The sequence below is a fragment of the Amblyraja radiata genome, chromosome 34, assembly GCF_010909765.2.
Source record: "Amblyraja radiata isolate CabotCenter1 chromosome 34, sAmbRad1.1.pri, whole genome shotgun sequence".
Taxonomy (NCBI): domain Eukaryota; kingdom Metazoa; phylum Chordata; class Chondrichthyes; order Rajiformes; family Rajidae; genus Amblyraja; species Amblyraja radiata.
This window is the reverse complement of record NC_045989.1, coordinates 18,636,202-18,662,384: the sequence shown is the minus strand read 5'-3', so window position 1 is coordinate 18,662,384 and position 26,183 is coordinate 18,636,202. Positions and strand designations below refer to the sequence as shown.

Sequence of the window (26,183 nt, the reverse complement as noted above, 5' to 3'; positions counted from 1 at the left end):
TTTGCAGATGTTAAAGTTCAAATGTCTATGTGTTTTATTCCCTATTTAACTCCCTGTGTTATTAAATTATAATATTCATTCTTGTATACCCTCAAGAGATAGGAGGCAATTCAGTCTATTAAATCTATGCTTGCTCTCATTCAATGTACAGTGGAGTGTGGAAGAAGAGCTGCTGTATGAGTTTATTTTTACACTTTTATGTAATAATTGCTTTTGCTTCTTTCCACCTCCCTCCCCTCCCCGTATTTTTATTTCTCTGTATCCAGCAGTCAACTAACATCTCGCCCATCTCAGAGGAACAGCCCAGTCTGACCTGCCAGAATTCTGCATTCCCACTGGACGAGTTAGTGGTGACTCGGGAACCACGGGCTACATTTGAAACTGTTGTGCAGTGCTCTTTAGACTGCCCCGAATCAAACGTTAAACAGCTCAGCTTTACAGTAACAAAGGACAATAGTTCTGGAACCGCAGAGTGAAACTTTGAGTGAGGCCAGGTCTCAGTGCCTCCCAGTAGGCTCACGCTGAAACGGACACAGTCATATTTATCGCTTTCTCCTCTGACGGCATCTTTGTAGAGCCGTCAGTCTCAGGTCAGCTCTAATTCTTCTGGGCTTTGGTGACTGCCAGCTCTGTTTGTATCTTCACAAACTCAGGCATGTTGTAATGAAGGTACATGGGTGCAGTTTATCTCCGACCCTTCCAAGGATACATTCCCAGGCCTGCGGCCACTAGATTGCGGCCTCACCATTTGCTTATATTTCTTCATCTTATATTTTGCCTGATGGTCCTGTGCTCTGCGGTGAAACCATTGCTTTGAAGTCAGAAGACCATCTCCTTCACTTGAGCAAGGACTCAGCAGTCCGTGCAGGGATTTGATGGATTTTTTCTCAATGTATCAACCTCCAATGTATCAACAAAAGCTTCATTAGATTCAGCACCGGATTCCCAACAAAAGTGTCTGGTGGGGCCTAACGCAGGCAGGTAATAAGACTTGGAGAAACAACTCAAAGAAAAGTTTGTTGATTATAATTATAAACTACCTCAACCGTATTGAATGTGTTCTAAGGAAGCTGTTCCATTTGGTATCTTCCTTTCTACAAGTAGAAGAGCACTTGATCAGTTCAGATGCAGTGCTACCTCAAGACCTTGCTCTTCTGCCATAGAGAGCAAGGAAACGCCCGAAAGAGAAAGAAAAAGCACTTCCAAATATAAAGAGAAACATTCTACCTCAAGTTTTATAGAACTCCGTTCTGTGTTGTGGGACTGTTTCCCTCCATTATAGTATGTGATGATTTAACCAAACTTCCAGCTTGCTTCAGGACAAGGCATGGAATCAATGGTCACTGCATCTTTATTTCGTACCTTACGCTGTATATAATAGTCACGTCTTTATGTGTGTTTTTCTTTGTTATTATTTTTCACACCGCAAAGGTGTTGGTTGTATTGCTCGTCGGAGAATTGTTCCGTTTGTGGTTCTTCTGCAGAAGGACATCACCAAAGACAAGCTTTCGAAGAGAAAGGACGAAGGAAGGGGTGTGCTGGCTGCCCATTGAGTAGCTGGCACTTTGCTGATCAGTGCAGCCACCCCCTGTTCGCACGCCTCAGTTAGATCCGAGCTCATTGTAAACAGAAGGACAACAATGTAGCCAGTGTTGAGCCCAGCATTCCCGCCCCGGCTCCTCACAGACCTCCCAGGATTTCAATAACATTCAAAAGAATCAGCGAGCCTTTTTGCAAAGGGAGGTTCACTGCTGACATCACGTACTTGCCTTCAGCCTTTAGGTGACCTCTCTTTGTGTGGAGTAGAGGCATTGACGCCGGCCAGTCACCACTAAGGCATGAGGTGCGAGTAGCCACGACACTGCACCATGCCTGTTGAGGCACAGGATGACCTGACCAGGGCGGGGGGGAACTATGTCAGCAGTAGCTCCTCTGGAGGCAAAGAACAGCGTAAATCATCGATGTGAAGTCAAGTGTTACAACAAGAAACTCTCGCCCAAGGCAAGTTGGGGCTTAGACTAGTTGACCTCCAAGTTGACATGCCTGGAAAAAAAACCTGCAGTGTTTCAATCGGAATTAGAGACATTACTGGCGTTTTGTGCATTTTACAGTTTTATTGTCCATGTGCGTGGCCGCGTGCTTCTCATGCATTAGTCTGTGCTCAGTCTGGGTAACATTAGTCTCTACGGAGCAAGTGGTTGTTAGCAATGTCCAGGTAGCTGTGACCACTCCGCCAGCAGTTATTTACTTGGGTTAAGTGGAAATAGTTTTTTTCAGTGGATCCCCTGTCCCACTTTATGCCCCTGTCCCACTTAGGAAACCTGAACGGAAACCTCTGGAGACTTTGCCGCTCACCCAAGGTTTCCGTGCGGTTCCCGGAGGTTTTTGTCAGTCTCCCTACCTGCTTCCACTACCTGCAACCTCTGCCAACCACCTGCAACCTCCGGGAACCGCACGGAAACCTTGGGTGGGGCGCAAAGTCCCCAGAGGTTTCCGTTCAAGTTTCCTAAGTGGGACAGGCTTGCAGGCTGATTAGATGGCATGCAGTCAGTTACAGTTACCTACCACAGTGTTATCATCCAAATCCGTCCTGCATGCACCAACACAAATCAACGTTAGGTTTTAATGTTCTCCCTAGACTCCACTTGCAACCATATTTGGGTTTGTAAATTTTTTATGATCTATTTGAGGTGACAAAAAAAACTCACCTAGACATTGGAATTCACCTTTTTTGGTTAAGACCAGCGCTGATTGGGCTTTGGGCTTGTGAACACCTAGAGTTAGGCACTAAAGCAGCCATGTGACATTCCCAGTGCATTCCTTGTGCACAGCACACAGTAGTTGTGCCATTGAAGTGCCCAATGTTGAGGGCAGCTAGACCCTAAAGAACTCCTGCCCTTGGGATTTGTGTAGAAGATGTCATGGAGAACATTAGGCTTTAGAGATACAGCGTGAAAACGGGCCCTTTGTCCCACGGAGACCATGTCGACCCCATACACTATCACCATCCTACTCACTAGGAACAATTTCCAATTTACAGAAGCCAATTAACCCTCAAAGCTGTATGTTTTTGGAGTGTGGGAGGAAACCGGAGCACCCAGAGAAAACCCACGAGGTCACGGGGAGAACGTAGAAACTCCATACAAACAGCACCCTTAGTCAGGATCGAACCCGTGTTTTTGGCGCTGTCAGGCATCAACTCTACTGCAGAGCCATTGTGCCATTGGCAAGGAGGCAAACGTGGGATGGGTGGGTGGAAGTGATCATGTGATGGATGCCAGCCACAAACAGGCATGTATCATGTGATCACTTGGCCTGATCAGATCCCGAGACTGAATGTTCCCGAGACGCTGCCAAGTGGAGGCATTAAGTTGAACACCGGTGATGGGGGCGCCACAGAATCATCCTCACGATGCCAACCACACACTCGGCAGATACTGTGTGATCAGTGTAACACATCCGACTTGCCTCACTGCTGTTTCTCTATGTTATCTGCACCTACTTTAAGTGGCCAGTCAATGCTGTATGTTTCCACCCAAAAGCCCCAGGCTCTGCAGTGCAGGGGATTTGGGCCATGCAGCCAAAGACATAATAGGGCATACAATTAATTTCAGGCAAGTGTCATTTACTAAGATAAATCACGCAGGGACTTGCTCGGGACAATTTCCCAATGGGCATAATTTTATCCTGGAACTTTTCACTCACACACGCAATCCTATTTCTATGCTGCAATTCCTCTGCTGTAGTACAAATCCATCACCAATTTTCCGGCACCTTCGGTTCTGGAACCAGTCTGGATTATCCGTTTTGCCTGACCAACAGAAGTCATGGCCTCCTAGCAGAGTTCAACGGTACAAGAAAGGTCAGCCTAGGCTGCTGACGGGCTGAGATACCCGCCCGCAAAGTCAGCCTCAGAAGCCGGCTATGGGAATAGATCTGCCGGCATCGAATTCAACCCGCCAATCGGCCGCGGAAGTCCCAATGAGGTTGAGATCGGCTGCCTCACCCGGCCTAGGGGCCACATTTTTTGGGGGGTACTTCCGGAGGCAGCTGGCCTTTTCTGGAAGATTCTCGCTCAGTGTTGCGAAATTGTGAGGAAGTTCATCCTGAAGATTCTCTGTGCTGATCCCCAGAGTGGAAATATTCCACCAATGCCACCTATCCAAACCTTTCATTGACAGAAGCTTGATGGAAATTGACACTAGGTATTTGTGCACACAGGGTATATCTATATCACTCAAGATAGACACAAAACGCTGGAGTAACTCAGCGGGTCAGGCAGCATCGCTGGAGAAAAGGAATAGGAGACATTTCGGGTTGAGAACCTTCTTCAGAGAACCCGAAATGTCACCCATTCCTTTTCTCCAGAGATGCTGCCTGACCTGCTGAGTTATTCCAGCATTTTGTGAATATCTTCACTATATAGCAGCATCTGTAGTTCCTTTCTACTCTATATCACTCAGATGCATATCCTGTAACTCTAAACTAAACTAAATCGGCCCCTACACTGCAAGATGAGGGGAGTATGCCCTGAACAATATGACAAGTACTTATCACCACAAACGCAACTGTAAAAATGTCACAAGTACAAGGACAAAATATAACAAAGGTCACAAATGAATGGAAGTCACAGGTGTGATGGAGTGTGGGAAGAGTTGGTACACTGTTGGTTTCATCCTAACACTGTTAGACACACTGCGTTCCTCACCCATACTCATCAAACAGTGTGGGACATGCTCTGACATGGGGCTGGTATTTGCTTTAACAGTACTGGAGAATATACTTGGGGTTTGGCTATCTCAGGGATGCATCATTATTTGCTTTAGTTGTTCAATGCAGAGTAGTTTTGCGAAGACAGGGTATTTTCGTACTGTTAGTCTGAAGTATTTATTTGCAAGTCTATGGCTCTCTTGCTGACAAAAAAATGCTGAACAAGTTTTCTTTCTGTTTGGTGGTGAGCTTGCGATCTGCCCGCCAGACTTCAGGATGTTGAAGGGATTGGAAATGTAACTATATAGCCAGAATTAAATGCATTTAAGGAAGTTTCATTCAGCTGATGGCATGCCTAAGAATTCTCAAGTTGAACTACGCCAACTTTCAAGAAAACTTTGTCATTCAATATAGTGAATGGAAAATGAATGATATGTTTGGGAGCAATATTTTTTATATAAAACACTCCCAATAGATTTTCCTTCCTTCTGAAGCCAGAAATTGTCTCTGCATTAAATTGGCCCAGGAGTCGATTGTGTGTTCCTTGGTCACCTGGGAATGACTGCTTCCAAATAGTGAGAGGGACAACACACACAGGAATCTTAACTCAGCGGTGGTATAAGTTTTGTCTCATACTACCACAGCCTGCAGATCAATCAGGAAACCGGGTTTTTGTGAAACCGCAGTGTTTGCGTTTTTCAGTATAAAGGGAAGAAAATGTTTTAATGTAAGATTTTTTTACATTGGTTACTGTCTGTTACAGTCGCAGTAAGGCTTTGTGTTTATCTTGGTAAAATCATTTTTGAGAAATGCACAGTTTTTTTTTCTGTTATTGTGGTGACTTATTTTCAGTATTATACCGCGTTTGCTGGGGTTTCTGAGCATATTTAGATTTAGATTTATTAGTTAATATATTATTTTTAAAACACAAATGTCTACATATTGTTAGGGTCTGATATACCTATATTGAAGATAACTGTGTGGATAATACTGTTACAAATAATCTCAGTGATAAGGGTCTTTGTTGCATGTGACACGATTGCATTTTCCATGGAAAAACTGGGATCTAATTCCCTGAGTCTATTAGTTATTTCTTTGTTTGCTTACACCAGTGTGGACACATTGGGATGAATGGCCTTTTGTGACATGTATTTCTATAATTGTCCTCCATATGACATCACCCAGGCATGCATCCGACCAAGATGCATCACCCATGGTCAGTCATGACCGGGGGAGGCCTACTAATTTTTATAATTCCTGTCACAAAGGCAATGGAAGGACACTAAATGCTGGAGTAACTCAGTAGGTCGGTTGGGCAGCATCTCTGGAGAACATGGATAGGTGATGTTTTGGGTCAAGATTAGTCTTCAGACATGTTCTTTGGAGATGCTGCCTGACCTGCTGAGTTACTCCAACACTTTGTGTCCTTTGGTGTATTAACCAGCATCTGCAGTTTCTTGTTTCTACATGAAGGCTCACAGGCTGTGTTCATGTTGAACTTGCACCTGGAGTCTGATTATTTTGTTCAAGTGTGTGTAATGTTGCATGCAGACAATAAACAGTAATAGAGGGGGTTGAGGGGGGAGTTTTTTATCTTCACCACCCCAAAGGAACGAGGCAAGATTGGATTGTGCTAAATACATGTCAGGATGTAGAGTCGGTAACTCATTCGGTAACTCATTCTTGCTGGTTGGGTTAAAATTGCCCCCAATGTTTTAAGTCAATTTAAAATGCTTGTCAATCTTGAAGATTCAAATAAAAACTGGAGATACTCAACAGGTGGTGGAGTGCGCATGAAACAGAGTGAAATTTTGTTCTTGATGTTCTGATCAAAAGTCAATGACCTCCAATTCTGTTTTTCCTTCAGTAGACGCATCCTGAACCTGCTGAGTATTTCCAGCATTTTCTGTCTTTATTTCGGATTTGCAGCATTTTGTTTATCGATTGTCCAAAGCTATGTAGGTAGTGCTTGTAAATGAAATCCCATCACAGGGAGAAAATAGCAATGCGATGTGTGATATTGCTCCCTCCGTTAATCCCTCCGAGACCCTTTCCTTACGATGATCCTGAGCCGAGCTTCTGCCTGGCAGGATCGACCCCTGATCAATTCCCAGCTTCGCCAGCATTTGAGTAGTTGATTTTTCAAAGCATTCCCAAATGTCCGGCTTTTGATTAATAGGAGGGAGAGTGTTACAGACCCTGGAACTGAAGTGACGGGGAGGGTGTGGGTGGTATAACCGTAAACCTCTGATCCCGTCAAAGGAAGCTCGTTTATGTAACGTGGTTGATTCAGTAAAGGAAGGAGTACATGTCATTATCAAAGCTGATAGTGGACTTAATACCCAAGATATCCCCATGTGCTCAACCGAGTGTTATTACCGTTCCAGAAATTTAAGGTGTAGCTGTTCCCACAAAATGATGCTGGTGTATTGTTCCATTTGTTTTATATCATATATAAATATATTATAGAAACAAAGAGAAAACCATGTAACCATTGTAAGGAGCTAGGCTGCTGACTTATGACACTGGACTGTAAACAGCGATCCAGACTGTAATAAAAGGGCATACATTATGTAGCTTTTAAATATATTGCCTCCTGCTGTCAACATCCATCCACGGGGTTTTGTGAACATAACGTTTAAGCAGCAACATAAAAATCCGTGTAGGTGTGTGACCAAAGTATTGTGGTCCCTCACCGCCCAAGTTCAAAGCACTTTCCTCTCCTCTTGTGTGAATGTTCATATTCCCACTGATCATATGATTGTTGACTTTGTACAATGACAGATCCTGTTTTTGTAGTTCAAATTGTTTAGTGTGTGAAAATATAATTATGAAAAAATAAAATAGTGTTAGTCAAACAATTCTTAACTGTTGTTTGTGACTTTTGTAAAATGGGATTGTAGTTGTTCATGTGTAATAGCCATACAGCACAGAAACAGGTTCTTCAGCTCAACTTGTCCATACAGACCAAGATTCCCCATCTAAGGTAGTACAACTTTGTCCATATCCCTCTAAATCTTTCCGATCCATGTACAGCACATATCCAAGTGTCTTTTAAATGTTATAGTATCTGCCTCAGCTATCTCCTCTGGCAGCTCATTCCATATACCCATCAACCTCTGTGTTCATGGACACCATGAAGAACGTTGGTAGGAAGTGGGGTTGGAGTTTTGACTGCTTGATCATTAAATTGGTTTATTATTCCAGGTGGTTGCGAATGCATCATATCTTACTTACTTCACCAAAATAAATCTGAAGATGGGGCCCGACCTGACACATTATCTGTCTATGTTCTCCAGAGATGCTGCCTGACCCATTGAGTTACTCCAGCACTTGGTGTCCTTTTGTAAATCAGCATCTGCAATTCCTTGTATTGTATTGTATTCAAATTTATTGTCATTGTCTCAGTTAGAGACAACGAAATGAATTTCCCTTACAGGCAGTATCATAAAAATAAAAATAAAAAAAAAATAAAATAAATAATAATAAATAATAAAACATATTAAAAATAAAATAGAATTTAAAAAAAAGCACAAACACTGAAAGTCCACGACACAACATAACACAGTGGCACCAAGGTGAGGAAGGCACCATAGTCCAGCCAGCCTCCCCTCCGTTCTTCCCAGATGTTCACTCGTGGTCGAGGCCTTCCTAGCACCCGCAGTCGCCGCCCCGGGTGGCCCGATGTTCAGGCCCTCACGCCGGGCTGGTGGAATGCCGACGCCGAACCCCGACGGTGAACATCCTCCTCCTCAGCGGCCCGGACCTCCTGATCAGCCGTCTCCCGCAGCCGGAGTCCGCAGCTCCCGAGTCCGCAGGCCGAGCCGGGCAGAGTCACAGGACCCCGCGCTGTCCATCAGCGCCGCCCGCGTTGGGAGCTCTGCAAACCGCAGCTCCATGATGTCGGTGTAACACTTTGTAGATGGAGTCATCGAGTCAAACAGTGTTGAAACAGGCCCTTCCGCCCAACTTGCCCACAGCAACCAACATGATCCATCTACACTAGTGCCACCTGCCTGCATTTGGCCCCATACCCCTCTAAACATGTCCTATCCATGTATCTGTCCCAATGTTTCTTAAACATAAGGTTATAAGGTACTGGTATTAGGAGCAGAATTAGGCCATTCGGCCCATCGTCCACTCTGCCAATCAATCTTGGCTGATCGATCGTGTGTACGAAAGAACTGTGGATGCTGGTTTAAATCGAAGGTAGACACGAAATGCTGGAGTAACTCAGCGGGACAGGCAGCATCTCTGGAGAGAAGGAATGGGTGACGTTTCGGGTCGAGACCCTTCTTCAGACAGAGTAGTCTTCTCTCCAGAGATTCCTTCTCTCCAGGGATGCTGCCTGTCCCGCTGAGTTACTCCAGCATTTTATGTCTGATCTATCTCTCCCTCCTAACCCCATTCTCCTGCCTTCTCCCCTTTAACGCCTGACACCCGTACTAATCAAGAATTGCAATGCCTGCGATAGTACCTGCCTCAACTACCTCCTCCGGCAGCTCGTTCCGTACACCCACCACTCTTCGTGTGAAAAAGTTACCCCTCAGGTTCCTATTAAATCTTTCCCCACATCACCTTATTTTTTAGTATTCAATTTAATTTTCACTTGACTTCTAGTTCTGTTAACTGATCTTGTTCCAGAATCTCTCACTACAGTATCATCATGTCTCTGTCATTTATAAGACACTTGTGGGTTTTATCTGCCCACAGTTTGATTGGAGTGTCACTTATATGGCACATTACATCCTGCACTCTGGTATGTTTCTCTGCACAATCTGTTGCACTTGCTTGTATTCCTGAAGATTACGATTTGACTGGATCGCAGGCAAACAAAGTTTGTCATTGTATCTCGGTGCACGTAACAATAATAAACCAATTACGAAATTCATTAAACACTCTCTCATCATTATTATTCCACAGGAAATAATTAGCACTAGTTTGCGGCCTGATATAGAGTTAGCACAAGTACTTTTGTGTGTTTTAATCGTAATTAATTACGTTAGTTAAACTGATGCAATTATAAACTTTGAATTATAAAGTTACTGGATTCTGTTTTCCCTGCTCTTTCTTAGGTTTTGTGGTTATTTTATTTTCAACTTCCATTCAAGAAAAGTAGTCTTGTACCGTCTAATGCTGCACAGATTTTGATATCTAAAACCAATGCTTAATATTATTCGGGATCTGAAGTTTGGAACTAACTGAAGTAGTTTCATGCTGTATGTGAACTGCAGAAAGGCTTTTGAGAAATACCATCCCAAACTTAAATAGCATTCTTTCAGAGAGTGTCAGGTATCAGAGACGGGTGGAGCAACAAACCACACCAAGAAACTATAGAAGGGCCCAAACTCCACACACAGCAGCTTGACCTGAGCCATCTTGAGTTTCACTTGAACTTTAACCCTTGCTGAATTGGTTCAGGTGCTTTATCAGAGGGAATGACTGCCCTGATAGGTGGGCAGCTGTCTCCAGGGTGGACTTTGAGAGCTTCAAAGAGAATCGAGGGGGGAGGGCAGAAGAGAGAATGGGGCTAAAAGTCAAATCGGGCGCCTTTCATCTTATTCATTTGCATAGTCTCTCTTGAGTACAGCGTTACCATGGCAGCGAAGCCAGGAGTTTCGGTGCTTTAAGCTGCAGAACCACACAACTCGTGACTCTGACCCACTCTGTTCAGTGCTGGACCATACAGTGTGCAAACGGCAATATTAGTCCTTGGAATAAAAGCTGGCAGACGAGATGTGCTTGTTGATAAATATATATTAAAATCCATTTTACATTACAGTGCAGACTTTACTCTCTGGTTTGGCTGTGCTTTTGATCGCATGTCCTCGTTCTGCCTGGATGTTGCTCCGGAACTGTTGGGACTGCACCTTGGGGACAGAGAGAGAGAGAGAGAGAGAGAGAGAGAGGGAGGGAGGGAGGGGGGAGGGAGGGAGAGAAAAAAGGAACAGTGAGTTAAACAAAACCAACTGCAGGATTCATCATCTTGGAAGCTGGATGGCTGAAGGTTGGGATGGGTGGGGTGATTTTATCCAATCAGTGCAAGGGCCAAAACAGGTCATCCACCCATGAATTCCGTATGCAGCTAAACAGTGCCAGAACCGATCCATACATCAGAATAACATTGCAGGTATAAATCAGCAGATACTGCTTATTTTCCATTACAGCTGAAGTCTGCCGGGTCATTAGCGCACTCACTCACTCAATGCCTTTTCACACAGTGGCACATGCTGCTACAATGATTAATGCAAAGCCATGCATGCAGCCAGAGAGCACATTATGACCATACTTGGAGCCAACAGCCCTAACATCAAACAGCTCCCCTTGCATTTCAGACATATCCCATACCCGCACCATATATATCTACACGAGCTGTCTTACTTCAGCGGTGGTGGGCACCAGAGGGTGTAACAAGGACAAGTCTAGTAGCTCACCCAGAAAGAGGTAATATAGATAATGACACCAATATTTGCAAAAGAAAAGACACACCTGATAAACTTTCTATAGTTCTTTTTTTTGGAAATTCACCAATATTTACAAAGGAACAGAGGCACATCTGATAAATTTCCCCGAGTTCTTTTTGGAAATTCGCCAATATTTGCAAAAACCAGGCGTGTGTGATAAACCTACCAGAGTCCCTTTTGGAAATTCGCAGAGTGGATTGGTAAAGGGTAATTGGTGACACACAAGAGGTTCATTTTTAAAACCAAGCACAGGGTGTTTGGTGCAGATGACATGTGCCTTTATTGGCCAGCACTAGACAGTAGTGTGTGTGTTGTGCAGTGATTGCACTCACCTCTGTGCACCCATTCATCCATATCAACAAATGTGGATCTGACCGGCAGCATGGTCAAGAATAGATCCCTCCCCAAACCACACCAGTCTCCATCCGACCCAACTACCGTTGGGATCATAAACAGTGTGGCAAGATATATACAGTAGGTACACAAAAATGCTGGAGAAACTCAGCGGGTGCAGCAGCATCTATGGAGCGAAGGAAATAGGCAACGTTTCGGCCCGAAACGTTGCCTATTTCCTTCGCTCCATAGATGCTGCTGCACCCGCTGAGTTTCTCCAGCATTTTTGTGTACCTTCGATTTTCCAGCATCTGCAGTTCCTTCTTAAACAAGATATATAGGCAGCTGGTTAAAGATACAATAATATTGTCTACTCTTTTATTAGTGGGGGGGGGGGGGCGCAAAGAAGGGACCAAGAATATTTAAGGGGTACTTTTATAACTTTGTCGGTGCCTTGTGGTGACTCTTTTGTGTTCTGTGTATGCAGATAGGCTCTTGGTCATACCTCTTGAGCTTGGACACAGCTCTATGCAGGTATACTGCACAGGGCACTCGTAGGGACCAGAAATAAATGCCATTTAATTATTTTAAAAAGGCTGAAGAATGTAAAAAAGGGAGAGAATCCTTTCTGATTAAACAATAATTATTCAACAATTTAGGGTCTCTTGTCTGAAAGATGATTCCTGAAAGTATTTCATTCAAATCAGTTGCAGATGTGTCAAGCAGAAGATTTTGCGCTAAAATAAAGTAGGCTTTGGGGCCATTGGCCGGAGGTACTGAAGAATGATGTTAGCAGATGTGCTTCAATATCAGCAGCACTAACCCCTTCATCTCCAATCAATGTCTTTTTTGGTAGACCAGCATCTGCAGTTCCTTATGTCTTCACACATCCCACTCTGCCACCTAGCTTTGAATCAGTAGCAAATTTGTGTATCTTACACACGGTCCCTTCATCAAATCACTGAAACATCTTCACAGCAGTGGTGCTACACTGGATCCACACCATTGCCGCCAGCCCACACCGATCATAGGACACGCGGGGAGGGTTGGGGGGTGCAGGGGCAGTGATGCTGGGGTTTGGGGAGGTAGGGGAAGGATGAGGGTTTGGGTTGGGGGAGGTAGGGGCGGGCTAACTGGGGTGGTGGATAGGCTATCGTGAAGCTGGAGTTGGGGGTAGGGGCAGTGGGGTGGCGTTGGTAAATGAGCGGTGTTGTGGTGGGGGAGGCGGGAGTGGGGAGATAGGGGTGGGTTAGTTGATGTGATGTTAGGGTTGGGGGTGGGGAGGAGGGATGGTGGGTGGGGTGGGTTCTTGTGGGGGAGGCAGGAGTGGGGGGAGGTAGGGGGTGACATGATGCTGGGCTTGGGTTGGGGAGGGGCTGTGGCGGTGGGGGGTGGGGGGGGGAGGCGGGAGTGGGGGGGGAGGTAGGGGGTGACATGATGTTGGGCTTGGGTTGGGCTGTGGCGGCTGGTGGGGAGGATGGGGGGGGAAGGGAATGGGATGGGGAGAGTACACGATCCAGGGAAGATTTCTGACCTTCATAAGCTGCTCCTGTAACTGCCGCATGACGTCGTGGTTCTCCTTCAGGAGCTGCTTCTGTTCGCTCAGCTCCTTGTGCAGTTTATTTATTTCCACCTGAAGTCTGGCTTCCCGCTCCTATGGAACAGTGCAGATGTTTGAGCAGCAGACTCTCACCCCATGCTGCACAGCTAGTGCAGGATCGAAATCTCCCAAACACATACTCAGTAATACTGGACCCTCAGCTGGAGCTAATATACAGAAGTAACCAATGATCCAGTAATACTGATACAGCTGCAGAGCTGTTTGTATGCAGCGTCCTTCCAACTGTACTCCACATGAGAGTTAGCAATAATGATCATTCTTCATAACCAAGTCAGCACAGTGGCTAGTGGTAGAGCTGCTGCCTTACAACACCAGGGACCTGGGTTCAATCCTGACGATGGGCATCAGGGGTTATGGGGTGAAGGCAGGAGAATGGGGTTAGGGGAGAGAGATAGATCAGCCACGATTGAATGGCGGAGTAGACTTGATGGACCAAATGGCTTAATTCTGCTCCTGACACTTATGACCTTATGACTATGGGTGCTGCCCTGTACGGAGTTTGTGACTGCGTGGGTTTTCTCCAGGTGCACCGGTTTCCTCCCACAGTCCAAAGACGTACAGATTTGTAGGTTAATTGGCTTTGGTGAAAATTGTAAATTGCCGCTAGTGTGTGGGATAATGTTAGTATATGGGGTGATCGCCGATCGTCGAAGGGCCTGTTTTCACGCTGTGCCTCTAAGGTCTAAAGTCAAGGTCTTAGTTTAGAGATACAGCGCGGAAACAGGCCCTTCAGCCCCCTGGGTCCGTGCCGCCCAGCGATCCCCGCACATTAATACTATCCTACACCCACTAGGGACAATTTTTACATTTACCAAGAAAATTAACCTACAAACCTGTACGTCTTTGGAGTGTAGGGGGAAATCGAAGATCTCGGAGAAACCCCACGCGGGTCATGGGGAGAATGTACAAACTCTGTACAGACAGCACTCGTAGTTAGGATCGAACCCGGGTCTCCGGCGGGCACTGCATTCGCTGTAAGGCGGCAACTTTACCGCTGCGCTACTGTGACTGCCCTAAACCGTGACCTTCATTAACTATGTGCTGCATGGGGCTTCAGCCATCCCCAGCATTCACTAGTTACGGAGCCCACAACAAATGGTTACACACCAAATGCTGGTAAATGGGATCAATACTGAATGATCAGGAGAGACCCACTGGGCCGAGAGGCTAATTTCCGTGTTGTATGACTCCAAATGTCTAACTGCCGTGTTTTGTCCAGTCAAAGCAAGCGTAATTGTCATGCCAAAATCCTGGTGAAAATGACATCTAACAATTCAAGAATTGAATCTGGGCGATTCTGCCCTGCTTTATGTAGAACAGTACAACACATGAACAGTCTGGTGCTGCAGAAGTGCCCCTTGTGGTTTGAAGTGTGACACAGGCAGTGGGATCACACACACACACAATGTGATAAAATGCAGCCAGGCCTGGTGCCAGCTAACACCTTTATCATTACAAACCAAGAGAGAGCTAAACAAGCACACAGCAAGCTTGAAAAATCTGTGTTAAATGGACACCATCACGATTAGGATCTGAGGAAATGAGAGAATGTCATAAGTGATGGCACTCTCTCACTCCCAGTGGTAACGGCTTGGATTGCTGCTTTGTCTCATAGTATTTTCCACAAAAGAATAAAAAAAGGAGATTGAAAAACTCCCTTTCATTGTTGGCATATTAGTCAAGCCTTTGTTTGAGGCCTATTTTCATTCTAACTCCTGTCTCCTTTTTCTCCCTGGGCTCCTTTCTCTAACGGAAGCCTGGGCAGCTGTAAAAGGGAGCTGCCGCTGAATAGTTCCCTGCCTCCCTGGGTCACTTTAACTCCTTTTTGGTCTTTCTTCAGCATAGCTCAGGAGTGTCATCAGAATACAGCCAATCAGTAATGATAGCCGTGCCCAGTGACCCCTACCCAGGGTGCAGTGACCCTGACATCAAGTTCTGAATCAAAGCCCACTGCGGCCCCCTGTGAATCTGACATCTTCTCCCACTAATGATCTCATTTGTGCAGAAGGTTTTTTTGTCTTTTCCACTCCTAAAATAATTTATTTTAAACTCTCAACTGCTTGCCATAATTAATTTGAAATGTTTTCACTAATCATTAATACACACTTAGATCTGACCGTAAATATTTATGTGATGCTAATTTGGTGAGAAAATTTTAATCTCCAATTTTCTTCGGGCTTTCTTGTTGCCTGTTAAGATCTCATTAGCCAGCCGCTGGGGCCTCATGATGCAGTTGTATGATTTCAACCTCACCGCACTGTAAAACATGTAATTTAACTGTGACCGGACCGGTGTAAGATTTTGATTTAGAGTGAATGCGTGGCTGGGAGGCATATCTCAGTATAATTGCAGCCAGCGCAAGCCCATCTCCATAAACTATCATTTCTTAACATCTTTTCTGGGAGATGGGAAACGTAGGATCTCTTCTGCATCTATAAACGAGGGGTTTATGAATTTGCTACACGCGGCTCAGGGAAGGAATCTTCCCCCAAGTGCCTATAAAGAGTTGGGAGGATGGTTCAGAGCACTAAGAATGTTGTATGTTCCTAATTTAAGTGCAGAGGGAGCCCGGCGATATGATCGGATGCATACACCATTTCCAGCAAGGACTTGCGTCGTGTCTGACTTCTGTCCCCACGTCAGATCAAAAGGTACTTTCAGAGGGGGTGACACCATGGGACATTCAGACTGACGGTAACCGGAGCAAGGGGTTGTGCCTGAAATTTCCCAGATGTTGCACTGATGACGTCCCCCACGACACGATGGGGAGACTCGGGGGCAGGGTACCCAGGTGTTTCACATTACAGGGAAAGTAAATCACTTCCAGTTGAGTGTCCAGTTACACGATGCCATTGATAAGGGCAATCACTACAATTCTGCCACAGTTCTCTGTTGCTTAGTGGAGAGTATTAGCTGCACACAGAGATTGAACACATTTGGATTGTTTTCTCCGTAGAGTTGGAGGCTGATAGAAGTTTATAAAATTGAGAGGCATAAATAGAGTCTTTTTCTTAGAGTGGAAACATCATATACTAGAAGGCATGGGTTTAAGCTGAGAAGAGGAAAGTTTAAAGGAGGTTTCTGAGGTGCCTGGAATGTGTTGCCAGGGGGGATGGTAGAAGCCATTGCAATAGCAAAGTTAAAGAGGCATTTAGACATAAGAACAGGCACGGAATAGAGGAATAAGGACCATAAACAGGCAGATGGGATTAGTATTATAGTTGGCACTGCAGATGCTGGTTTATACTGAAGATAGACGTAAAATGCTCGAGTAACTCAGCGGGCCAGGCAGCATCTATGGGTAGAAGGAATGGGTGACCTGAAATGTCACCCATTCATTCTATCCAGAGATGCTGCCTGTCCCGCTAAGTTACTCCAGCATTTTGTGTTTATCTACATTAGGACAGGAGCTGTGTCAGTGTGAACGTATGAACATTGTGAACCCCAAAAGGCATTTTCTTCCACAGTCAACTTTCTGAGAATGTTCTAATGTTTTCTGGGACATTGTTTGGACAATTGGCAAGGTTGACCATGCTGTTGGTATGGAAAGAAAGACCCATCTCTCCAGTGAGGAAACTCTCCACTCTACTCCAGTGAGGAAACTCTCCACTCAAGGTGAGAGAACACCATCATAAAAACTGGGGTAGCTTACAACCCAACGGTATGAACATTGAATTCTCCAATTTTATGTAACCTTCTATTAAACCCCATCCACAACCTTCAATGACAACAAATAAGTGTTTATTTCAAGATGGTGCTGGCAAATATATTATCCGAGCACTAGACACAAGACACCTCAGTTCTACAACTAATATTTTTTTAAACTTGTTTTTGGACCATTAAATGCACTTTGACACCTTAGTCACCTGTGTGGAATACAGCCTTGGCATTCAATATTGCATCAAAAGTATTTTGAAGGGTGCCAAGCTTTTTTCATTGTTTTAATGCTCCTTAATTGTAAAGATTGTAGATACTGGAAAAGCTTCAAATGAACAATTCTTATTAAGTTGTTAATTGGTGTTTGCAATAGCATGTGAATCACAGTTGGGTTTTCTGGGCCAAATCTTCTGTCCACGATTCACAGAAGGGGTTAAATGCTTTACTATTTTTTTAATTAAAACAGTAGGCAGTAGATATCTTAATTAATTTTGTTTTCGCTATTTTGTCTGAAGAAGGGTCTCGACCCGAAACGTCACCTATTCCTTCTCTCCATAGATGCTGTCTCACCCGCTGAGATCCTCCAGCATTTTTGTCTACCTTTATATATGTCACAACATTTATATACTTTATGCTGCAGTGCCTTCATTTAGCAACTACCAAGACTGTTGATATTATACCAGAAGCATTTTATGATTTTAAATTAAAATTGGAAGTGCAAGGAAGATAGGACACTGACAGGTTCTAAACCATCTCCTGGACAGAATGCAAAAAACAAGTTGGAGTAAATTAGAAGATTTGGCACAAGGGATAGCTTGAAGCAAGAAAGAATAACCACTAGCCCAAAGAGATGCATGCTATCTAAAATATTTATACTTAATTTTTTTTGCAACCTTTGGGCTTTGAGTTGTGCAATCGATGTTCTATGGGTGATCCACAGTGGAGCGTATAAGGTAAATTCATTGCTTCCTACAGTTTCCTGCAGCAAAGGGATATTTTATATTTTATAAATCTACTTGCTTCTCCTGTGGGCACATAAATGTTTCACGCCTGCGCTTCATTGCTTTGAGAGCAGAAGGATAATTTGTATTTTCCAAATCATCTGTATCTGTTTCAGGGGACATCATTATTGCAGCCTGAACATCAGCCAATCTGGAGCAGCAACCTTCCATCTCAAGGCACCAGTTTGAACTAATTGATAAACATTTACATGCCACTGAAGAATATTGATTCAAACCACAGTCCTGCACTTGGGCATATAATCCAGGCCTTACTTCCAGTGCAGCAAAAGTCCTTGGTTACCAGAGAATCCAAGGTTTGTAGGGTCATTACATTGAAACACAATCATCAAAAATAAATCATTTGGTCCTTGTTATTGAAACCCCAGAGACTACAACTGTTGTTGTTCTCAGTAAATCTCCTTTGAAAAGGGCTGTAAATAAAAACTTGGGATCTATGGACCAGTGAGCCTAACATCGGTGGTAGACAGGTTTCTGGTGAGGATTCTAAAGATTTGGATAGACAGTGGTGGAGAAGTGGTAGTCTGAATAATTTTGTACATGAGAGATTGTGTTTTATCAATCTGATTGAGTATTTTGAAGAAGTAACCGCAAAGATTGACGAGGACAAAGCTGTAGACATTGTCTATGTGGACTTCAACAAGGCATTTGATAAGGTTCTGCGTGGTAGGCTGCTTTGGAAGGTTAGGTCGCATGGGATCCAGGGAGAGGTAGCTGATGGAATAGAGAATTGGTTTCATAGAAGGATGCAAAGGGTAATGGTGGAGGGCTGTTTTTTGGACTGCAGGCCTGTGACTAGTGGTGTGCCTCAGAGATCGGTGCTGGGCCCATTGCTGTTTGTCCATCAATAATGACAAATTTGGAACATACCATGAATCCGTTTTGGTCAATATTATTGAAACCTAACTTAAAGACAACTGTGGAGATGTGTGTGTGTGTGGAAACATAGGTTAGTTACAGCTTGAAGCAGTTCAGCTATCTGAAGGACACTGCATTACATTTCAATGGTAGTTCCAGTCCAGTTTCACTGCATCACCTGAGGATCCGCACTTGTCTCCAACTTTAATGGGGTCAAACCCTTCAACAGAAACAAGCTATCTTACCAGTGTCAATCGTTGCTGCTCCTCCAGGAGGTACAGACTGGTGCAGTTTTTCTCTTGAGACTGAATTATCTCATCAGCTGTCTGTTTTCTCTTCACCTCTCCAGTGAAGTTGGTACCCTGGTGAACAGAAGCAGGGTTTTATTGCTCATCCACCCTTTGTTGAAGTCTTGAAGCTATTGTTGAAGCTGATATGTTAAAACCTAATTTTATACAGAGGGGGAAGCCTTTTCACACTGATGGTGGTGGGTATATGGAATGAGCTGTCAGAAGAGGCAGTTGAGGCAGATTTAATAACAATATTTCGAAGACACCTGGACAGGTACATGGATATGAAATGTTTAAAGGAATATGGGCCAAATGCACTTAACTGGTACTAGTTGGCATAGATGAATTGGGCTGATGGGTCAGTTTCCGTGCCGTTTGATTCAATAACAGTAGTTGTCTTTTAAACATTGTAATTATGTCTGCCCCTTCCACCTTTACTGGCAGCTTGTTCCGGTTTACACAACCCTCTGTGTGAAAGCTTATCCCTCCGATCGCCTTTAAATTTCTCCCCTCTCACCTTTAACGCGTGCCAATGAGTTCTAGCCTGCTCTGAGAAAAAGATTTTGATCTCTAGATAGAATAGACAGATTCTCTCTATCCTATTTTATAAACCTCTAAAAGGTCACCCCGGATCCTCCTATGTTCCAATATAGCCAATAGATTACTATCAAAACACAACCAGTGAACTGATGCCATCCACTATAGGTCACCACCCATCCTAACCTAGGCATGGGTTGGACTCTGGTCTCATACGTCATGATTGGCTTGTGTCCCAAGTTACCCAACCTTTATGTCCTTCTCTAAAAACCGAGGAGAAATACTAATTGAGGACCTTGCCCATCTCTTGCAGCTCCATATGGAGAGGATCGCTTTGGTTTCTGAAGGGCCCTATTCTTTCACTGTGAAGGTCCTGCCCAGTTTGACTTCGCAATAAATACCAGTAGCCATTCCTCAGCCACTTTACCCAATTGATCAAGAGCCTATGAGCCCATATTTACACTCTTTAGTGTATAGTTACACTCTTTTCCTGAATGTATGCAAAACCTCTTTGGATTTTCCTTGATGTTATCGGCCAGAGCTACCTCCTGCTCCCTTTTTGTCTTTTTGATTTCAGGCATAATTATTCTCCTCAGTTCCCAAAGCTCTTCCAGGGATACACTTGATCCCACCTGCCTGTACCCGACCCCATTCCTCCTACTTTCTCCCGACCAGAGCCTCAATTGTTCTCATTAGCCAGGCCATCTTATTCCCACCAGTCTTGCCCTTCATTTCAACAGGAAGACGCAGGCTCTGATCTCTGGTCATCATCTTATTTATAAACGCATCCCATTTTCCGGATGTTCCTGTGTCCGCAAGTAATTTACTCCCAATTCACCAAACCATCAGCGACTTTTAAAAAACAACGATTCTTTAATAAAAAAAGATTAAAATACACTCTGCTGAATTAATATTCTATTAAGACATGGTATATGCAGATTTCATGCAATTAAATTGTGATTATGCAGAGTACGTTTAGAAAGGAACTATTTTTAAACTAATTAAACCACACTGATATTTACAGGAAGCTGCCAGACCTTATTCTTTGGGAGAGGCGATGTGATGTGAGATGGGTGGTGGGAATATTTGGAGCTCTTCAGAACTGAAGCCTCAGAATTCAGCCAGACACCTAGGCATAGAAGACGAACGCCAGAGAAATTATGGATACCGAGATTTAACTCAAGTTTTCTAAAGTTTATGCAGAACACCAGTGAAGAAACATTCCATTCATATGATAGATGGTAATTAAATGATGCAAGCAAAGTACTGGGGGATCTTAGTGGGTCAGGCAGCACCTGTAGAGGTAAATGGAAGATGGCCTTTTGGGTTGGAACCCTTCTTCAGACTGATGGAATGGGGAAAGATATCAGGCAAAGAGAGGCAGATGAAGGTTTGTCTACCTCCATCCATCCACCAATCACCGTTCCTCACATGTATCCACCTATTACATGCCAGGCTTTGCCTCAACCCACCGCTCTTTTCCAGAATGTGAGTGGATATATTTAAGGCAGAGATTGATAGATTCTTGATTAATACGGGTGTCAGAGGTTGAGCAGCCATGATTGAATGTTGAAGCCTGAAACGTTGCCTATCCATTTCCTCCACTGATGCTGTCTGTGTCTCTGAGTTACTCCAGCACTTTGTATTTCACTCAAGATTCCAGCATCTGCAGTTCTTTGTTTCTTTACTATCTATTGCATTCTGATTCAAAGCTCTCAATACCCATTGAGTCTGACCACTAAATATAATTCAAATTCAATCATGTGAAAATCATTTAAAAAATGTGATGCTATGTTTAATCAAGTCTTCCTGTGGGCCTAGTAGTGAAGGAAACCTTGCCCAAATATGCATGTCCTATCCTTAACCTTTCTCCACTAACTTGCTGTATCATCGAACAACAATCTCCTTCACCATCTTACCTCTACTCTTTCCACGTCCTCTGCCAACTCGGAGTCTGTTAAGTGATTTTTGGTTTCCAGTACCTGGAGTGTTCAGCATTCCTGGTTTCCATGGAGAATTGGAGATATTTCTACCACAAGTTGTACCTGGATTGGAGCAGATCTATGCACAGAAAAGAAGACGACATATTTTGCCGGTGAAGTCCAACCAAGTCACTGTTACAGTATCACAACTGCAACAATCACAATAGCATTTCATATAATGCACTTTGTAAATTGATGCTTCATCCCCAAGTAAGACAACATTGAAAGGTTGGCCAATACAAAAATATACTTGAACAGCTGATAAGGTCCAATATTTTTTTTAACTCAGTCAACTGATAGCTGTAAATATTTAACTGCAGGACACAAGGAAGAAGAGTTTGAGCAAATACAACACCTCCTGTGAGAGATTGGAAAGAAAAAGATGTTCAGGAAACATCAAGGGTTTTTTATCGTACCCAGGCATCCGAGGCTCTTGTGCTGTTTAGTGAAGCAAGCAGACTGAAACATTTATGACTACAATGCTTACGATAATCTAGCCTTTCATTTCTTTATTGTCATGTGTACAGAGGTACGATTAAATACTTGTTCTAATAACTTCATAAGTTATAGATACAAAATTACACCATGCGACCTAACAAGTCTTCGCTATTCAATCATGGCTGGCCTATCTTTCCCTCTCAACCCCATTCTCCTGCCTTCTCCCCATAACCTCTGACACCCGTACTAATCAAGAACCTATCAATCTCCACCTTAAAAATATCCATTGACTTGGCCTCCGCAACAGATTCACCACCCAGATTCTCCATGCTATCCAGTCAAATTATACTGTACATCAGTACAACTGATCTGCTTATGATTAATACTTGGATGAAGAGACTTTATCCATAAACGTACAGGAATAGAAATGGCAACAATGATGTCCTTTCAACCCTGTCTACTGTCCTTCAGTTCACAACTGCAGAAGTTGCACAAACTACTGTGAATTCTCTATTGCAACAGCCACTGCCTATTTCAATAAAAAATGTGGATGGAAAAAATTGCTGGAAACACTCAGGCAGAATCTGTGGTATGAGAATCAGAGGTTCATTCCTAAAATATCTCAACCCAACCTTCATAGCCTATAGTAAAGAAGGGGAAGGGTCAATGGATTTTGACCACAATGGAGGTAGATACGGATATCTACATTTATGCGAGATTGCCCAGTCTCTGTTTATTTTGTTCCACGGGAAATCGAGGATGTTTAACTGAGGGGTAAGTCTGGAGAAGTTGAATAGGAATTACCCATTTCCTTTGGTGGGGATAACTGGGAGACAACGGAAGGATGAGAGAGGGCAATTGAGGAAGACGTGTTACATTCAGTGGGCAGTGGGGATGTGAAACTCCCTGCCTAGAACGGTGGTAAAAGTAAACCCCCCACCTTTAAAAAATGACTGCATGAGCACTTAAAGAGCTGGTTTAAAGATATAGCACGGAAACAGACCCTTCAGTCCACCGGGTCCGCGCTGACCAGCCATCCCCGAACACTATCCTACATACTAGGGACAATTTACAATAACGTTCTCCTGGAGAAAACCTTTGAGGTCACAGGGAGAACATACAAACTCTCTACAGACAGCATCCGTAGTCAAGGTTGAACCTGGGTCTATGGGGTAGCAACACTACTGCTGCGCCACCGTGCCGAAAACCCAAAAGGCTCAATTTTAGCCAGCATAATATTAATGGATTGAATGGTCATATATGTGTCCAAGATCTTGCCACTTGGAGATCATCTGGATTCCAACTACATACCTGAGTTGAGATTGAGCTCACATCCACCTCAGTTTGGTAATGTCCCCTCTGGCTTGCGGACACAGAAAAATCTTGTACTGAGAGCAAATAATTGAAACACAAACATGTTTTAACAAGTTCTTCCATATGTTTTGCACCAACTTGAAGATTCGACTCATTTAACAACTGCAGGTTACAGCAATAATGAACAATATGTAATAGAAACCGGCCTCTCTCTATGTTGTGTTCAAAGGAAGAGCAATTATTTCTCATCCAGAGTGCTGGAACATATTACACAATAACACCTCAAACCTTCAGTGGGCTCAGCCTACATCACACGCTCAAAGTCAGTGGCCTTGGTTTAACTAGTTCTGTGTTTTAAGTGAGTGAAGTGGATTCTGTTCACACATCCTCATTGATAATACTAATTCCGTTGGATGTGAGTCTACTGAAACTCTCGTTAATAGAATGTAAAAAAAATTCTACCAATTTATGCCTCTTCCAGCACTTTGAAGATTAAACTGCAAACATATTTTTGCTCTGAAACAATTCACTTACATTTGTCATCAAGAATAATGGCATCATTTCAAACTAGATTAAACAATGCTTAACTATTTCTATGGAGTGTGTGTAAGTGAAGTTATCAACCCGAGGATAGACACAAAATGCTGGAGTAACTCAGCGGGACAGGCAACATCTCTGGGTAGAAGGAATGGGTGACATTTCGGGTCGAAAACCCTTCTTCAGATTGAGAGCCAGGCGAGAGGGAAACAAGAGATATGGAAGGGTAAGGTGTGAACATTAGAGATCAAAGTGAACGAGCTTCAAGGAAAATGTAAAATAGATAGTTAAGTTGGGGAAGCTGACAACGAGGCATACAATGTAAAATGTCACCAGGAGGACAGTCAGATGGATCGGAAAACTAGGATGGGGAGGGATTGAGAGAGAGGGAAAGCAAAGGTTACTTGAAGTTATTGACGTTACTTGAAATTGAAGGTCCACTTACAAGCATTCTTTAGTTTAGTTGAAATTATTATATCACGTGCACCGAGGTACAGTGAAAAACTTTAGTTGGTGTGCTATCCAGTCAAAGAGAATACTATACATGATTACAACCAAGCTGTCCACGGTGTACAGATAAAGGATAAAGGGTACAACATTTAGTCCAAGAATAATCTCAATCAACAAATGCCCTTTTACAAATGTAGTCATGGATAGGTGAGAGAAAATTTCTACCGTACACACAAAATTCTGGAGTAACTCAGGCAGCATCTCTGGATAGAAAAAATGGCTGACATTTTGGGTCGAGACCCTTCTTCAGGCTGATAGTCAGGGGAGAGGGAGACACAAAGATAAGGAAGGGTAAAGAGTGAAAACGAGACATCAAAGGGGATGAAGTTGAAGGAAAATGTAGAATAGATCGTTGTCACCTTCTTCTAGCTAACAATAAAGCACGCAGAGATAACATGCAATCAGTGGAACAGTCAGACTGGTCAGAGGGGAGGGATGGAGAGAGAGAGAAGGGTTACTTTAAGTTAGTCGATATTCATACTGCTGGGGTGTAAGCTGCCCAAGCAAAATATGAGGTGCTGTTCCTCCAATTTGCGCTGAGCCTCACTCTGACAGTGGAGGAGGCCCAGGACAGAAAGGTCAGTGTGGGAATAGGAGGAGGAGTTAAAGTGTTTAGCAACCGGGAGATCAGGTAAGTTTAGGCGGACTGAGCGGAGGTGTTCAGCGAAACGATCGTCGAGCCTGCGCTTGGTCTCAATTTCTACTGTAGGACATTACACCAACATTTTTCATTGTAACTTTGATTCTGAAAGAAGTGGGAGACGCAAAAAATCTTTGCATAATGTTTACAAGGCCTTTACCATAATCGTGTCTGAAGGAAAGCTGCCTCCCATCCCATGATGTATCACTACACATTCAGATTACTGCAGGGTGCAAATAAATTCCTTGCTCCTTGTAAACAGTAAACACAACAATGGTAGAAACAATAATAGATGCAACAGCTAAGGCAAATGAGCAGGATGACACAAAGATCATTGTGCAATTTGAAATAATGCAAAAAAACGAAAGGGCAACCGAATGAGGTAGAGTTAAGAATAATCACAAAAAAACACTTATGTAAACCAAAAGAGGTCGGGGGACTTTCACTTCCGAATTTTATGTATTATTACTGGGCAGTGCATATTAAGAATATGATTTACTGGCTGGATAGTTCTACCCAACAGACAGAATGGATAAAAATGGAGAAAGAGGATTGTCATTCTTGTAATATAGGAACGATCCTCTTCTCCCCGAAAAAAACTGAATAACACAATATATAAGAAGAACCCAATTATATATGGTACAATAAGAATTTGGAAACAAATAAAATTATCTTTAAAATTAAGAAATCTATCATTGTTAATGCCAATAGCGAATAACCCTTTATTTAAACCATCTCTTATTGATAAAACATTACCAATGGGAAAGTCTCGGAATTAGAAGGATCGGGGATATGTACGAAATGGGAAACCTATTATCATTCCAACAATTACAATTAAAATTTAAACTGAAAAACAACCAATATTTTAAATATCTTCAGATTTGCAATTTCATGAAAAAATATATACAAGGATATCAAAAAATAATTCCTGAATTATTGGAAGCAATGAATATTGAAGCTGACTCACAAAAATTAATATCATATTTATATAATAGTATTCTAAATATAGACCTACCATCGACAGAGGTACTTAGAGAAGAGTGGGAACGGGAACTAATGATAAAAATCACGAAGGTTACATGGGAAAAATACTTGATATATATTCACAAATGTTCAATTAATGTAAGACATAATCTAATTCAATTTAAAATTGTACATAGATTATATTATTCAAAAACAAAATTGAACAAATTTTATCCAAATATATCCGCCACTTGTGATAAATGTCTAGCCCAAAATGCAACTATAACACACTCCTTAGTTTCCTGCATAA

General features: G+C 43.2%; 2 protein-coding genes across 3 annotated transcripts in view; one reads left to right on the top strand and one right to left on the bottom strand.

The window, feature by feature from the left end:
• Positions 1-2,006, top strand: part of igdcc3 (immunoglobulin superfamily DCC subclass member 3) — a 103,929-nt gene extending 101,923 nt beyond the window's left edge. The window contains exon 14 of one of the 2 annotated variants that reach the window (XM_033050588.1): positions 270-2,006. In XM_033050588.1, coding sequence (XP_032906479.1) covers positions 270-476 — 207 coding nt within the window. In that variant the 3' untranslated portion in view covers positions 477-2,006. Of the gene's footprint in view, positions 1-266 lie in introns of both variants that reach the window. The other variant, XM_033050587.1, reaches the window with a different exon arrangement.
• A 7,775-nt stretch (positions 2,007-9,781) lies between these two features.
• On the bottom strand, positions 9,782-23,510 carry LOC116991618. The gene is made up of 6 exons (XM_033050365.1): positions 23,221-23,510; positions 21,409-21,550; positions 20,527-20,618; positions 18,908-19,024; positions 13,042-13,161; positions 9,782-10,580 (listed from the first exon to the last, which is right to left on the bottom strand). The coding sequence occupies exons 1-6, from the start codon at positions 23,470-23,472 to the stop codon at positions 10,482-10,484; spliced, it is 822 nt and encodes a 273-aa protein (XP_032906256.1). The 5' UTR covers positions 23,473-23,510; the 3' UTR covers positions 9,782-10,481.
• Between the last annotated feature and the right edge of the window lie 2,673 nt (positions 23,511-26,183).